This window comes from Erithacus rubecula, assembly GCF_903797595.1.
Source record: "Erithacus rubecula genome assembly, chromosome: 2".
Classification (NCBI taxonomy): domain Eukaryota; kingdom Metazoa; phylum Chordata; class Aves; order Passeriformes; family Muscicapidae; genus Erithacus; species Erithacus rubecula.
The window spans coordinates 44,233,141-44,250,094 of NC_136685.1; the positions used below are offsets into that span (position 1 = coordinate 44,233,141).

Genomic DNA, 16,954 nt, shown 5'->3' on the forward strand with positions numbered 1-16,954 from the left:
CTGACATATACTATTCTGGGATCTGTGGATTACTCAGTAACAGGAGTGGCAGTGTGGAAACCAGTTGCTTTCCCTTTTGTACCCATGACTGAAGAAATTCCTCACAATTCATGGGAAGTTACTGGGCAGGTTCTGAAACTATTTTCACAGGTGGGTGTAAGCAAAGCATGTAGCACAAGGTATCTGATGTTGTCTTTGAGTAGTGATAGGTTAAAGATAAGGTGGCAGTTTCCAGGAGGCTGCTCTACAGAGGCTCTCAGAGGACATGGGAGGAGGATATTGGGATATTTGTTTGGTCTAATGGTTGTGTTGACCTGTTAGGTAACTAACATCTGCTGAGCAATTCCTTCTTTTGGAAATTGCTGGCTTTCCCTGGACCAAAAAAAAAAAAAAAAAGGGATTTAAGAGGATGTATCTGAAGTGCCTTAGGCAAAGGAGAACCCAGTGCTTCTGGGCACAGGTAACAAGAATAGAACAATACTGATGGAAAAATTGCATCAGTAGGAGGGAGATATAGTAGTTCTAAGCAATGGATTTCACATCTCTAAATTTAATTGGTCTCATAAGATTTACTTGTAAGGATATATTTGGTTTGGAATTCAAGGATGCCCTCAACTCCTTCCCATTTTTAAGAGGGGTAAACCATTTAAATCTTATGCCTTTGGTTTTTTTTGTTATATTTGGGGTTTTTTTTGGGGGGGAGGGGGTGTTTTGTTGTTGTTTTTGTTTGTTTGTTTTTCACCTGAAGGAGTTCATATTGCCAATCAATTTTTTTTAGTGTTGTTTTGTTCTGAAGAACTGCAGATGTTTAACACAATCTTCAGAAGCCAGTTTTTCAAGAAACAGGGGTTTAGAACAGTACTGTTCCATAATGTGGAAAAACTTGAGTTGGAGGAGACTCTCTAGTTATCTGGTCTGACACCCTTCACTCAAAGCCAGCCGAGTTAAAATACATTGAACTTCTGAGTTAGATCAGGTTGTTCAGTCTTGTCCAGTCAACTTTAAAATACACCCAAGAAAGGAATTTCCACAATGTTTTTGTGTCACACTTTCTAAAGTTTTACTACCTTTATGGTGAAATATTTTTGTGACATCTAATTGGAATATCCTTTATTGCAGCTCCAATTGGGTTTTTGTCCCATTGCTGTGCACCACTAGGAAAAGGAGGCAGCTTCAGATCTGTAATAATCACTTGTAAGATACATGGAGGCACTGATTCATTTTGAGCTTCTTGTGTTCTACATGCTGAACAAATTCAAATTCTGTAGTGTGTCCTCTGACAGGAGTGTGTTGGTGGCTGACCACTAGACTTGCTGTGTTCTTCTGTTATTGCTGAGTGACTAATATGGCAGATTAAATTCTGTTTATATACATGTCTCATGAGGAAAAATGTAATCCAAATAAGTGCTACAAAAAAGGCCACATCTTCAGTCACTGTTACCATATGTAGGAAAATAAGGTCATGGATAGTTTTCTAAACATATTTACTCTGAAGCAGCTGCAGTACATAAAGAACAAAAAGAGGGGGGGAAGGAAGTATAACTACAATATAGAGGAAATAAATTGCTAGCACAGAAACTTATTAAATGCTGCATGCAGTTCTGGCTACTTGGTCTCAGAAACAGTGGGATGTACTCAGACTCACTATAAAGGGGTAAAGTACATATTCTGTGTCTTTGTACTGAATCAAAAAGTTGTTTCATTTTGGAGAAGAAATTAGTGTGAACAGATCTGATTAAGGCATATGAAATCATGGGTTTCAAGAGGAACCTCAACAGGGATGATTAATTTGTGTTTCTTATAGTGGAGGAATTAAATACGAGTAAGTTCAAAACCAAGGGGAGTTATTTTTAATGTGGTGCTGGTGCCTGAGCATTTTCTGTAACAAAAGAGAGAAGCCAAAGTAATATTGATGGAACTAAATGTTCTTGTTGAATGGTTAGATGGAGCACTCTGCTTGGGCTGTTTCTAAGCTGCTTATTGCTAGATGTTGGGAGGATGTAGCCAGGGGAAAAGCAGGATGCTGGCCCTTTTTCCAGAGTTCTTTGTCTGAGTACTTTGTGGTGGTCAGAAACAGGATACTGAGCTAAATCAATCTTTGATCTACAAGGCATTGCAATTATTTTGTTATTTTAAAAATTAAATGCCATGCAAATGTGATTATACAGGCAAGGAATTATTAATACTAGCTGAGACAAACAAATTATTTCCAGAAATAACTTTCAGCAACCACTCTTTCCAGAATAGGCTCTCTCAAATTCACAAACTATTTTAATGATAAATCTCTTTATGGAAGCCAATCTTCTGCTTTGCTGAAGAGAATATCCATGTGTGTAACTGGCTGTAATAGAAGTATGGGTCCTTTACCCATTCCATAGTTAAATTATGGAGTTCTTTGCTGTAAGAAGTTGTGGATGCTGAAAATGCAACAGGGTTCCAGGGAAGCTTGGCAGCATATGGGTGAGAAATTGCCAGCATATTGAAAAATACAGTGGAAAAAGAAGTAATATCCAAATTTATATAGAAAGAAAAACAATAATAGGCTTACAAAGTCTCTCAGTTCTTAATGGTTTGAGGCTGGGAGCTTCAAACAGGCTTCCTTATTCTTGCATAAATTGTAACCAATAACTTAGTGAAAGCTAAATAATATTCAAGCATATTGAGATTTTAGAAGTTACTAAGTGGCTTTATTTTTCTTGCTTCATATCACTTGTTTTCTAGACAGTAGCATTTTGTCCCCTTTTTAATCCAGAACAATCTCAAGGGAAAATAGTAAAGAAAAAGTCTCATTAAAGGATGAAGGGTGTTATTATTGTATTGAGCCAACCACTTAAAAGACACTTGAGGATAAAACTGCTAAGTTCCTTATTGTAATGCTTAGAAAAATTTGATTTTAAAGAAGAATGTTTTGGATGAGTAGCCTTTAATTAAATTTGTGCATGATAAAACATTCCAATGGAACATTATTATCATGTTTTCTTTTTTGTTGTCCTGTAAATCTTAGTGCTTGACTCTTAAAAATGAGCTAAAATATTTAATAGCTTGGTTTATATTTTGGCAGATAAATATGTATTGTGTAATCTAACTGTGACAATGGTAGTAATTCTGAGTGCTCAGATATTAGATACTATATTTATAGTATTTAAAATAATTTTTAATTTTTAAAGTTGTGGTAGAACAGCAACATTTTTGGAGTATGTGGTATAGTTGCATTGCTGTAGACTTTTGAACAGAGGAATTAAAGAAATATCAGAATATATGTTCAGATTTTCAGTGAACTGATCAGGAAAGAATATATGTAGCTGTGACATTCATGTTTGAATAATTCTAGTTATAACTAAACTTTGATGTTTTGTAATCCATTATGTGTTTCAGTGGCACAGAACAAACAGACTTTTCAGTACAGCTGCTTTCTGGTCTGATACTTTTATCTTAAGGATGACTACTATTCTATCTTCTAGGAAAGCCTGGGAATTGTTCTATCTACAAAAAATTACATGTTTTGAGGAGCTAATTCTTAACTTCCTGTGCCTTAAGGAATGTTTAAGCCTTTAAAGTAGGAATTGGTTTTCTTCTCTAGCAATCAAAATGTTTTGTGTGTGAATATGAATGCAGTTATATGTAGCAATTAGGTGCTGTATATTAGTATCTGAATTAGCAGCTCTGGAATATGGCCAGCTTGTGCCAGGAAAGCAGCCAGTAGCCTGGAGAAGAAATACTTTAATTAATATGTAATAACTGCTTCAGAGAGCTCTCAGTATTCTGGCAAGCTGCATTTGTAATTTTTTGTAATACTTAGGATACCTGTTTGAAAAAATGTGGAAGACAGTTCAATGTACATTTTTCATAATGCATGAAGCTGTAAGGATGCTTGAAAATGTACTTAAATGAAGTGAGATCAAAATTTACTTGCATCTGTTGAATATATTTTAAAGCCACAATTTTCTTCACAGAATGAAGATATTACAGCAATAATTATTTGCCTTGGGACATTTAAGGATTTATTCGTGTATGTTCTGTTTATTTTTGGTGCTAGGTTTCTTCACAAAGCAACAAGACAGTACATTTTCTCTATCTATGCATACATGTGAAGTTTAACTTCAAGAATATTCTTTTCAATAAATAATAAAGCTGTTCATAAAGGACATGCCAACCATGTCTTTAAATTATATTTCTGTAGGCTAATGAGAGCAACTTACTAACCTGAAGTAGTAATTTAAAGGGTTCCAGTTCTCATTAGGAAGGTAAGTGGTACAGCATGGGCTCCCACTTCTGCAGAGGAACTTATTCCCACATGACCATTCCATTCTGAAATGCTTCAGATGAGGCACCATCATTTATCTTAACTGTCTCTTGGGTTGAAATGCAGTGGAAACCTTCTCTTTTAGGCTCTGCCTTGTCATTATTGTAATAAGAGGGAATCAAGTGATAAAAAAGGCATGGTTTTTTCATGAGTACTTGGAAGCACAAAGAGACAAAATCAACACGTTGTTATTTTAATTTGAGCTGAATGTCTTCACTTTAGCCTTTTATATTCCAATTATTTTATTAGCTATATAGACCATTAAAGAACACTGTAATCCTCGAGTTCAGTAAGTAGAATGGTGATAAAATCAGAGCCTGTAGCTCTAAAGTAATTTAGTTTCTTACTTTATGCACTCTGGCAAAGATAAGCAAAAGGATGGAGGAGTCTTGTAGAAGTTGGACTTCTTAGAAGCTTTGTAACTGGCTGGTCTCCAGGCTGTGTGAGAGCATCTCCTCCCTCAGACTGCTGCTTACAAACTAGTTTCTGTAAGGTCTTGTCCCACCAGTAGCCATCTGGGCTCTCATAGAGGACACATCTCAGAGGAGATATGTCCTGACACACCCAAGGTGCTCTTGAGCACACCTCAACTGCAGAGGAAGACTAGACCTTTCTTAACCTTGGTCTTTGCTGTTCAGGCAGTGTCACAGGGTCTTTGTTCCTCCTAGTCTCTTGTGCTGTCTCTTCATACAGCTTGAGTTTTTGCTGCAGAGGTGCAAGACTGGCAGGGCTATCATATATGGGGTAGTCCTACACAGGAAATGGCCATAAAAGTACCTCACTCTTTAGATTGTGCCTTGAAGCTATTATTTTATCACATGATCAAAAAATCCCAGTACCACACATCCCTCTCTCCCTTTCCCATGGTTTGCTGAGAGCATTGTTTGCCCTGAAATAAAGGTTTTTTTCCTTGTACTCATTTCTGGTTTTCTCTAGCCATCTATTCACTTGTCTTTCATTCACCTTGTGAACTTTTGGAAGAAACAAGTTTTTGCTTGTCACTTTCTTTTTCTGTCTTTAGTGCCTTGCACAGTGAAGTCTGAGCATGTAGGACTCATTGGCACTTCAACACATCTCCTAAGCCTTGGTAGTGGTAGATGTATTTGCAAATATACTTCATTTAGTCTTGTGGTTACATACTTTTCTAGCATATAATTTTATTTGCCTTCATCACTGAATCACATTTGTTTATCTAACTATGTCTTTAAGAAAGATGTTCTAAATGAAATTCCAGTTACATGGAAATTTTACGTATGTAAAACTTCTTTTCAGGGTGAAAGAGTTATCCTGTCTTCTGTACAATTTGAAGTGAAGCCAAAATATTTTCCAATTAGTTTTGAATTAGCAGCTTTTTCCACTTCCTGTTTAGATAATTTTTTTTTTTCTCTTATATAGGTTGGGGACATTTCCAATATGTATGTTGCTATATATATCAAGCATTTTAGTTTTAACTGTAACTGTGCTAAAAAACCCCACTTGTGGCTGAAACTGTAGTGGATTCATCTGAACTGAATCTTAATGATCTAATAAGCCAAGTACAGTTTTTACAATGTCTGTAAAGCTGGAGCAGTATCAAGAGTAGTGAAAATTTCCCATTGTATACAGAAGTGGTTTTACTAACTCAAGCTTGTTTAGTATAAAGTAAAATCATATTCCTAATGTGTCTATTACTGTATAGAAGCCTATTGTTGATTATTCATTATTGATGTTCAGTATGATCTACATCTAGTAATGAAGATTTGAAATTACTATTTTTTTTCCACAAATGTACCTGTTTAAAGTCATTAAGGTCTAGCATTAAGTCAAGTGAAATGAACTAACTGATGTCATAATGGAATATGGATCCTCGGAGGTATCTTTCATGACCTAGGCATCACTTTGAATATTAGTTACTAGGGAAATGTCTGTGTTTATAAAAAAAGAGTAGAAATAATGGCTACAAAAAAGTTAATTGTATTCTTTGAGCTGATAAAATCTAAATTAGTTGATTATGTAAATTGTTAGGCTTTTTTTACCATGTTAGGTAAATACATTTTAAGATGTAATTACAACATTTTAAAAATAGTTCCTCAATTGCTACCCAATTTTAGTTAGTTCAGCAACATAAAATCCTAGATGAAAACAAGTATTAACTAAAAGCTGAAATCACTTGGTCTCCTAAAATTTCTAAAATGTTGTCTTCATTTTTCTTTTTCTTTCTATTTTTGCAGCATGGGTGAGCTCTCTTTCTATGGGAATGGTCTTCTTCTGTTCCCCAATAGTCAGCGTTTTCACAGACCTGTTCGGCTGCCGAAAAGTAGCTGTTATTGGAGCTGCAGTAGGGCTTGTTGGACTCCTTTCGAGTTCTTTTGTAAGGTAAAAACCTTAAATTCATAACTTTCAAAATGTTTTATCAATTTATTATTGTTGTAATAACGATCCAATCAACAGAAGGTGTGAACAGTGCTGCTTTTTATTATCTGTAGAAAAATCGGTTTGAGTTTGGTTTTGTCCTTCAAACTATGACTCATGAATTTTCAACTTATAAACATATTTTTAAAAATACTTTTTAAGTAAAAACAAGAGTCCCTATTTAACCACTACGTATAAATATACCAACAGCAAGACTAGTGCTGTAAGATCAATAGTATTGTCCAGGATAAACTTGTATGTTTACTTTATGTATATTGTGTTTTGACAGATATATAAACATTGTTGTTGTCTTCCCTTCCTGCCTTGTACACTTAATTTTCTTTTGAAACAGTTTTAATGGTGATAAAACCACAGTAGGGCCTCCAGGAAGCTGTTAAATTCTAGTGAAATTGGACACTTACTTCTGTTATTACTGGTCCAATTGCCAAACATGGAGATGGAGAAAACCTTGGTATATTGGCTACACTTTAGGCATATTTGTTTTGCATTTTTTTTTCTTCTAGTTTACAATTAATCTATACACTTCATTTTTTCATTTGTATGTAAGTTTTGCAGAGTAAACCTTAAGAATTTCAAGAGCAACTGATTTGTTGGATGTACCCTGTAGAAGATAAGGAAATAGGAAGTTTACTTAGTTTAGTCACCATCAGAAATTGGTTAGTGAAGGAAGAGTGTAAAATGTAGCAGAAAATAATCCTCTAGTTCTCAGGCTATTTTTTCTCCCACCCTTAGCAGAATAAGTATAGGAACAATCAAGGTACATTCAGAAGAGCTCTCCACTTAGGTGCAAATGTATTTATACAGGCAAAAAGCTTGTGAACATGTCTCTTCTGTGCTTGTATTCTGATCACTCTGATGGATGTGAGCTGCTGTGATCTGAATGGTTAATCCTGGTGCAAATATTTGGCTTAATTTTATTAAATAAACAAACATATCCCCTACTTCTTGATATGTTTTAAGAAGCTTGTTACTAAATGTAAGGTAAAAGCTAAAAGATGTATTGGAAAAGTCTTTTTTTACACCTTGCTTCATAGTAGTATGTCGAGTGATGAATCCTAAACCACCCTTGTCATCAAAGATCGATCTGGTATTTGTCTGATACCCAATGGAACAAGGGCACAGAAGAGACATGCAAGAGCATGTTGTTTTATAAAGGCTTTGAAAATGTTTCAGCTTAACTAAACTTTGAAGATCACTTTGAGACATGAATTTGTGTAAGAGTACATGCCAGGTTGATGTGCATAGTTTCATTGTTATTCACGCTAAAATGATTTATGCCTGTGATGTTATCAGCTCATTAAATGAGTATAGTTCAGGAACAGAAGTCAGTGCTCTAGAAGTAAAATATTTTAAAGCAGACATGTTACCATGATCTATTGCTTTTGCATTGCACTGATTTCTTAATATAAATTTTGTCTTAGGAAATTGAGATGTAGGTGTATAATGCAGGACAATATTTTAATATGCATGTTGTGCTGCAGACTGAGGGAATTTACTTATGGAAACAAAAGTTCACTGTCTTCACTGTATGATGTTGCTCCTCTCATTTGTAACTTCTGGTTTTATTTTTCCTGGTTATTTTCCATTAATAAAGGTAATAAGTCTTTCCCCTTTATTTTATTTCTGTTGGCTTATGTTGTGTATCATCAGTTTCAGAAACGGGTAGTTTAATATAGACAGTGACAAAATTGTTACACAAATAATTTTTCATTATAATACACAAAACCAGAGTTCCTGGATTCAGACCTTTGTTAGTCAAATACTGTTTTTCTAAGTAGTTCTGTAATTGCATAGGATGCTTGTGGAATCTATTTTTGTACAGAGGGTTGCTGGCAAGTTGCATCCTGTGATGAAAAGCACTACATAAAGCATTCATGCTCCTTAAAAAAAAAAAAAAAAAGACTAATCTCTAACTTTTCCATAACTGCTTTAAAAGCAGGTATTAACTGATGAAACAAGAGGTGAAGGTTGTAAACGTAGCATTGAAAAAATTATATGAACTCTCATGTGCCACCTCAGAAAACTCATGAAAAAATTTATTGTACCCTGCCTGCATCTAAATGTTAAAAAATATTTTCTTTCATTAACTGATACTACAGCACTAATTTAATTAATTATACTGGTTCTGTGGCTTCATACTTTTACCACTTCTTGCACCAGTACTTTTTATAGTTGTCACATTTGTGATCAATTACAATGTTTCTGCTTTATTTTAGTTATTGGGTAAATGGTAATAATGGTAAATTTAATGATGAGATGAGGTGTTTCATTCCTTAAGAATTTTTTATAGTTCTTTCATAGCATATTCAATATATGTGTCAAAACTCTGCATTTAAAATATTTATTCAGAAGGAGATGATTTTTCTAAAAAATTAATAACTAAAGAGTCTATAATTTATTCATATATTGCATTACAAATCTTTGTTTGCCACATTTATTACTTTATTTTCATAACAAGCTGTTCAATTGATTTTTCTGGGTTCATGAGGAAAGTTCAGTATTATATTTGAACTGCTACTATAATGAAGAAATGTGTAAATCAAAACAGTACAATTTTCTTTGAAAAAAAAAATCTGAAAACCCAGCAATGTTGAACTTGCATGTGGTTAATTTGTCCTGACTATGATTTTTAAAACTTTTTTTAGCCACACTATTCGATACAATTATAATTGAATGTAACTTTTTCTACCTGTTCAGTGAGTTCTATGAAGTGTTTCAGTGGAAGGAGATAGGATAGTTGATGAATTAAGCTGATACACTGCTATTTGAATATAAGTGTATGCAAGCTCTTATTTACAGCAGTGAGTCATGTGGATTGATTGATTGATTTATGTGAAACTGTTTTGTTGTCATTCCAGGTGAATGAGCATCCTTACACTGATTTGTTCTTTTCTCTTGGCGCAGCACCATTGAACCCCTGTACTTCACCTACGGGATCTTGTTTGCCTGTGGCTGCTCCTTTGCCTACCAGCCATCCCTGGTCATCCTGGGGCACTACTTCAAGAAGCGCCTGGGGCTGGTGAATGGCATTGTCACCGCAGGCAGCAGCTTGTTCACAGTGTCCCTGCCCTTCCTCCTGAGGGTCCTCATTGACTCTGTGGACCTCTACAAGACCCTGCGCTTGCTCTGCATCCTGATGTTCGTGCTGTTCCTGGCCGGGTTTACGTACAAGCCTCTTGTTCCCAATACTAAAGACAAGGAGGGAGGAAAGAAGGGAAAATTCAAATTACCTCCTGCCAAAAAGATTTGCAATTTCTCCGTTTTCAAAGTTCTCAGTTACCGAATCTGGGCTTTTGGGATCCCAGCTGCACTTTTTGGATACTTTGTGCCTTATGTTCACTTGGTAAGTGCATATTTCTTCCTTAGTGGGTGTGTTTGAAACTATGACTACCTGCCTTTGTGTGACTGATTTAGAAAGCAATTGGTGATAGAAAGTCAGACTTAAACTGCAAGTTGTGCTGGGGAGAAACACAAAATTAACTTGGATGTTGTCTTATTAAAAGAGTGCTTTAATTGGAAGTATTAGTTAAGCCAGTTAAAATCTTTGTTCTCAATGCAAGATTTACAATACTTTAATAATGAAAAGAGAGATTTGAAAAATATTCTCTATTATTCCAAAGAGAATTCTTTATTTTGGTACTCAGCTGCATACATTGCCAATGACACTTGCATGTTTTAGAGGAAGTATAAAAGGAGTAAATAATGGGAAACATGTTAGAAGTGTCATTTTTGTTCCTTTGTATTGAGACATGTTTGAGTGTCAGTTTTTATCATCTATAGTATTCACCATTTTTCAGGTTTATTAAAAGCAAAATACCTGCATTTTTCTGTGTTTCAAACTTCAGCCTTGTTGTTTACTGGTACAGCATTAGAATAACTGCTCCTCTTATCCTGTCCCTCCCAGATGAGCAGTGCTTTACTGCTGTATTCAGCAGCTGATGGAGCTTTGGCTTCTGATGATGGGGAAGATGTCTATTAGCCAATTCCTGTACATGTGCTAGAGTTGTTTCCCTAGCAGGTTTTTTTTCTGTGGTGTCCCAGTCTGGGGTTTCTCCTTTGCCCCGAGATCACTCCAGAGGGACACGAAGGTAGTTCAAACCCTGGTTTTCTCTGAAGCAGTCGAAGAGAGATTGCTGGAGACAGTTTTTTCTTTTTCCAAGGATTGTTTATTATTTCTTATCTCTGGGACCTTGTGCTTGGCCAGCAGCGGTCTGCTCAGCCTGGCATCCATGGTGGAATCTGCCTGGTGAAGGCAGGGCTTATCTTATACAGTTTGTATTACGTATTACATGTTTATAAAATTTTCCCAATACAATGCAATTTTATTAAGTGGTCCAGCCCTGACCCCATCCAATCCAAGAGTGCCAACGTGTCACCCAACATGGATGACAGGGAGAAGAAGGAGGAAAAGGTGTCCACCCCCCAAATTCTCCATCTTGGCCACGTGTCCCTTATCATAAACATTCCCAAAAGTCTATTTATCAATGTTCTAACAATCTAATTTACACTTCACTAATTTTGGCAGCTTGTTTCCATTCTCCTTGTGCTGACAACTTCCCCCAGGGGTTAGAATTCAGCACCTGTGACACCAGGGTCTCACTCAGAGTCTTTGAGACCCTCGCCAGGGGGGTTTTGAGACCCCCAAGGAGGCCAGGGGTACACCCTGGGCTCCCACATGTGGTACACTCCAAAACTAAGAAATTTAGGTGCAGCTGGTGATACAGAGGCATGCATTTGTATTAGGCTGGCTGACACACACTACACTGCTTTAAATGGTGAATTATTCTTGGACAGCTTGGTGGTGGTGCTCTCTATACTGAAGTAGTGTAAACCAAAAGGCTTAAAAGGGAAAGGTGGGGGAAAAGCCCAAAATATTCAATGAATGGTGGTTTGAGACCATTACACATTCTCATATTAAGAGTATTTCATAGGGCATTGACTAGTATAACTAAGTATGAGAACAGAAGGGTCATTTTAATGTTAGTTATTCACCTATGATAGAACAGTGAGATTAATGATAATAAGTACCTTCACTTCTGTAAAAAAATCTTCAGTATCTTAAAAGCCTAAAAGCCATTTTTTATGCAATATTACAAGTGGTTGTCACTGCTTTCTGATAATTGGTTAGGTTATTGACTCTGCATCAGATATTTATTTTTAAAATTACCTTTTGGTGGCAGCTAGTGTGTTTTCAGGCAGCTCTAAACTGACTTTCATTAACTGTTAGCTCTTGTAACTTAGTTTTGTATCATGTAGATCTTATTGTATAGCACTTCAAATTAGCCTACTTCAAAAGACTGTGCAATCCAGATGACATCTTATGCCATTTCCTCATAAGCATTGTAGAGATACTTTAAAATAAAACCAACTTCAGAGGAGTAGGAGTCAAGTGTTCTAGAGTAAGCTATTGGACAGGTTATAAATAATTCCTAACCCTTGCAGAGAACCAAAGAATATGGCTATACAAACAGCCACAAAGAACTTCTAAAATATATTTATTGAACAAAAAGTTTGTGGATTTTTGTGAAGATGCTTGTATTACTGCTTCTGTTTATAAAACAGCTGAAGCAGCTAGTTGGCTCAGAGAATAAAGCCTCTTATATTATACTATATTATATAATATTATAATATGAATTTTCAATTTATAGGGTGATGTCACTCCTGTTGAGTGCTTTCCCTCCCACTAGACTGGCACAAATTCTGCTTATGAAATAAATCTTAGTATAGGAAAACAATTTGGTTGAGACTGTTCCTAATACAGTTTGATAACTCAATAAAACTTATCCCAGTGTACTGTTAGAATCTAATATTTTAAAGATTTCCTCAATTATATGAAGATACTCTTTTTGCTCAGTTTCAGAGAAGCCATGAAACTTAAGTGTTTATAGCATAAAATCCTCAATGGCAGACAGACACATGCTTTGTATGTCCCCTTTGAGAGGGGAAGCTTCAGCTCTTAGTAAAACTTAGACTGAATATTCTTGTCCTCCCTGAAACCCACAAGTTTTCATTTTAATTTATTTGTATCTAAATAATCAATTCTACTTAGTCCCTGTGGATCTGTATTTGAGAAAGTAAATAAATCAGTGTTTATGAAGGCATTACATGGATTGTGCCCTTCAACACAGATACTTCAGCTCAAGTACATAGCTCTGGGTGTTTTTTATCCTAGTTTTGTCTGCTTTTGATTAAAAAGCCACATTTTGTGTACTTCCTGAAGTACACAGAAGTAAGCACTTACAAATAAGTCAAAGGCTATAAGAAAAAATAAGGTTTTTCACTGGTACATCTACCAAACTTTCCTCAGCTTTTGAAAAGGAAAGTCACAATTGTTTTGCTGTTTATTGCATTTTTAAAACTGCAGTAATACTGGAAAAGGGATATGATCCTTAGACAAGTGACAGCTTTTGTTATGTTAAAATTCTTCAATTTTTCCTGTTGCTCAGGAGCTCCTGAGGTCCCAGCCAAGGGTCTCTGTGTGTTTCTCTGCCATCCCCAGCCTCTCTTCGTGCCTCTTGCATTTTCTGAAGCCTGTTGGAAAGGAGAATATGTGCTGTGACTTACAGTAAAAACTGTTTTGAGCTTTGAAATAACAGAATTAGCCACGTCTTTGCAATTTGACTCTCTGCACTGTACTTGCTATATGGAATAAAAGCTGTTAAAACTAAAGAAACAACCTGCCCATTATGTAGCTCTAATTAAAATTAAATGCACTCATGAATTGACTACATGGCATGCTGGATATGAACTGGTAACTCTTGCCAGCTCCTTGACATGAATCCTGACTGGTAGGTATCAGGCATCAGATTCCCTTTGGCTCTTGCAGGGAAGAACCAAAAGGGAGAGCTTTTCTTATCCCAGTTTAATTGGTGTCAAATTCCATCAATAAGTGTTCCATTACATGTAACTTGGGAATTTGGTTGAGATAAAGACTATAAATAAGTTTTGACTTGTTTATTATATACTTTCAGCATTAATTGAGATTGTTGAAGAACAAACTGATAAGTCATAAGATTACTAAATCAAATGGTATTCCTGTCAATTTAAAAATCCAAACTAGTGATTGAGATTTTTTTTTTTTTTTTGTGCCTCTTTAAAATAGGCAGACCAACAAGTAAAATCCTTGCTTAGTCTGTTTTGGTTTAAAATCTGAATTCATAACAGCAATTTGTGGAATTAGTGAAAAATGCTCTTTCCAAGTGTTTTTAGTAAGGACTGTCTCACAAGGAAATAAAGTATATTTGAAAGAAACTATACCTAGTCTCTGTGCCACTTGTCATATGCTTGTTTCAATAAAAAATAGAGAGCTTCTGTTTTTCAGCAGTCTCATGTTAAGGGCTTAGTGTTGCTCTCTTATCCTTAAAATATTTACTCAATCAGGATTGTGCATTCTTAATTGTCCTGGTTTGAAAGGAACAGGTGTCTGCCAGTAAGGGCAGAAGTTTCCCTTTGAAACAGAGACTTTGGTTCCACTCCCCCTCAAGTATTATAATTGTTTGAATCAAGGACTCTGAGGCAGAGATAAGGGGGTGGGAATAACAGCTCTTTTACTAATATATCTAACTGTACAAGCAGAAAACAATAACAGTTAAAATTGCTAACAGAACGAAATAGGTAACTCGGTGTCAGTCCCTTTAGATGCAAGCACGCTGTTTCTGTGCTTAGTCCAGAGCCCGGATCTGCCGAAGGGCAGGCGGGAATGAAGGCAGGAGGGAGGGGGGAGGGGCAGCAGCGGCCACGCCGGTCCCGGGCAGGAACGGGCTCACCCTCACCGAGGACAGCGGCTCCTCGCTCACCGTGTGTGTCCGGGGGATCAGCTGTGTCCGCAGAGGCAGGAGGCTGGAACGGGGCAGATGCAGGGCAGGTGATCGCAGAGGGTCTGGCTTTGCTGTGCTCGGCCGCGTGGCTGAACGATCCCAGGCGTCCTCCTCCCGGCTCGCCGGAAACACGAGTGCTCTCCCGGAAGCCTCAGAGGCCCCTCCGGGAGCCGTTCTCACCCACCCCCTTTGTCTGGACCCATCAGGGACCCTGGGTGTAGCCTGGCCAGCTCCATTGGCATGATAATGGGAAAAATTCTTACAATTGACACAGTAACAGAAAAACACTCAACCCCCAACATTAATACTTAGGAGTTTGTTAGGTAATTTCTGTTAAAATTTGATACAAGGTCACATGCTTGGTAGCTTACAAGATGTGGTTGCTTTTTGTGCTTTATTTAGCAGGGTGAAAAGAAATACTGCTTAAAATGAATGTTGTCACTGCCAGGTCTTCTCTAAGCAATGACTGAAGTTGTTACCAGGTTTCAGTGTGAATTTAAAAAAATATTAATTATGACACTTATAAAAAGGAGTCCAGTATTGTTATTTTGATGTAGCAATATTTAGCCACTATGAGGAATACTGCTAGGACTGATAATATCATCTTAATACTTTCAGTGCAGTGTTGCAGTCCTGTAGTAATTTCTTTTGGGGTGTTTATCAATACAATTTGATTTAGTAGTTACTTTTATTAAATGCTTCTTGCTAATGACAGGTCCTGCCTTATTTATAGTATTTGACATCTTGCATGATGAAAAGCTAAATTTAACAACCAATTATTTGGAAATTAGTTGGAAAAAAAGGTGCACATATTGTGTGTTCTACTTAAAAAAAAAAAAAAGCAACTGGATGGTAGATAATGCAATAAAAATGTGTCTTGATAAAATTTAGCTTTCTAAGTTTAAATATTTTTTATGAAGAAGATACTCTTAAAGAGTGGCTGGTTATATTTGAAAATTAAACTTTTGGTTTAAATATGGCTACAGTCTTGTATACAATACCCATTAATTGATATGCAGTGTGAAGGTTACCATGACACTGACTGTTCTTTTAAAATTCAGAACAGCTCAGGGAAAATATTTCAGTATTTCTCACCTTGCTTTGCTGCCTATTTCTTAATTTACTGTGTAAATCTGGCTTTTCCTTTTGATGCTTATCCATGTTCATATTCCAAAGAGGGTACATACTCAAATATGTAGAGAGTTCTGGTTAGCAGTAGCTATGTGGAATGTGTGTGTTTTCTGTTTGTTTCACGTTTAACAGATGAAAAAATGGTTTGTGTTTGGCCATTTTTTCCAACAACTTTCTTAGGAGAATCTGTCTTGGTAGACAATTAAGTACTGGATTTCATGTCCTCCATAGATAAATGCTGAGGATTCAATGTCTTGTTGCTTCTCTGAAATCTGCATGTGCCAGGAATAGGCTCATCTGGACCTCCAGAGAACAGGGAACTGAGATTGCAGACCTAATGCTTAGGGAAAAAGAAGGTAGATACTTGTTCTGAGAAACAAAGCATTGCCTTGGACTCTGCTCTAAGAGTCTTGGAAAAGAAAATGCATCTCAGAATAAAAAGTAAGGATGCTTCCAAGCAATTTTATTCATGGGAGAGTCATGAAGCTGGCTAGAGTTGCTGTAGAGTGCATATTAGTCAAAAGAACTTTTTCATGCATATAAACAAACTCATTTTCTTGGCTGCATCAGAAAAACAGACAACTTGGATAAATACTAGTCTATCCTCTGGGTGGCTGTGTCTGTCTCCAGATCTTGTTTGTCACTTAGAAATTGCTGGGTCCAGTGCTGTGCCCTCATAATCTGTCCTTGGACAAAAAGATAGTGCTCTCTACTGGTCTGTGCTTCTTGGCTTTTGCTGGAACATCCTTATTAACTTTTTTTTTTCCCTGCTCTTTAGATAAGAAAAGTAGTCTTTTTCACTTTAGAAACATAATAATTAATGGGAGGACATGCTGATATGGATTAGAGCTGGTGCAGACTTGTTTTCCAGATTTCATTCCTTCCTCCACCTTCTAATCTGTAGTTTGTGTCTTTCACGTGATTTGACTGTTCTATAACTACTTTATCACTTTGGAGTACCTTTTTAAATCAAGCCTTGAGGATGACTTGACTTTCACCTCTGTTCTTTATAAGCCACCTATTTTGGTTTGTCTCTGCCCATTTCTTTCTGTCAGTGATGTGCCTTGTTTTTCTTAATAAGAGATCAGATTCTGCTGTGCAAATTCAGTGTGTTTGAACCTTTGGCCCCTAAAATATGTGCCAATAAAAACTGTTGTCTTGTGCAATCAGCTTGGAGAATGAAGAGCCAAGTTCTTGTGAGATCCTCTGTAGTAACAGCTTTCATAGGAACTCGTCTGAAATTCTTGCGATGTAATTTGAAAGCTGTATTTACTTCATATACTCTGGAAGT

The 16,954-nt window shown here is 36.4% G+C and overlaps 1 protein-coding gene and 1 long non-coding RNA gene across 2 annotated transcripts in view; one reads left to right on the forward strand and one right to left on the reverse strand.

Moving 5' to 3' along the window:
- The window catches only part of SLC16A10 (solute carrier family 16 member 10), a 60,851-nt gene that overhangs the window by 31,048 nt on the left and 12,849 nt on the right, over positions 1 to 16,954 (forward strand). The window contains exons 2-3 of the mRNA XM_079298746.1: positions 6,514 to 6,658; positions 9,620 to 10,058. Coding sequence (XP_079154872.1) covers positions 6,514 to 6,658; positions 9,620 to 10,058 — 584 coding nt within the window. The remainder of the gene's footprint in view (positions 1 to 6,513; positions 6,659 to 9,619; positions 10,059 to 16,954) is intronic.
- LOC306798614 lies at positions 10,369 to 12,386 on the reverse strand. The gene is made up of 2 exons (XR_013773415.1): positions 11,391 to 12,386; positions 10,369 to 10,742 (listed from the first exon to the last, which is right to left on the reverse strand). It is a non-coding gene; the product is annotated as an uncharacterized lncRNA (long non-coding RNA).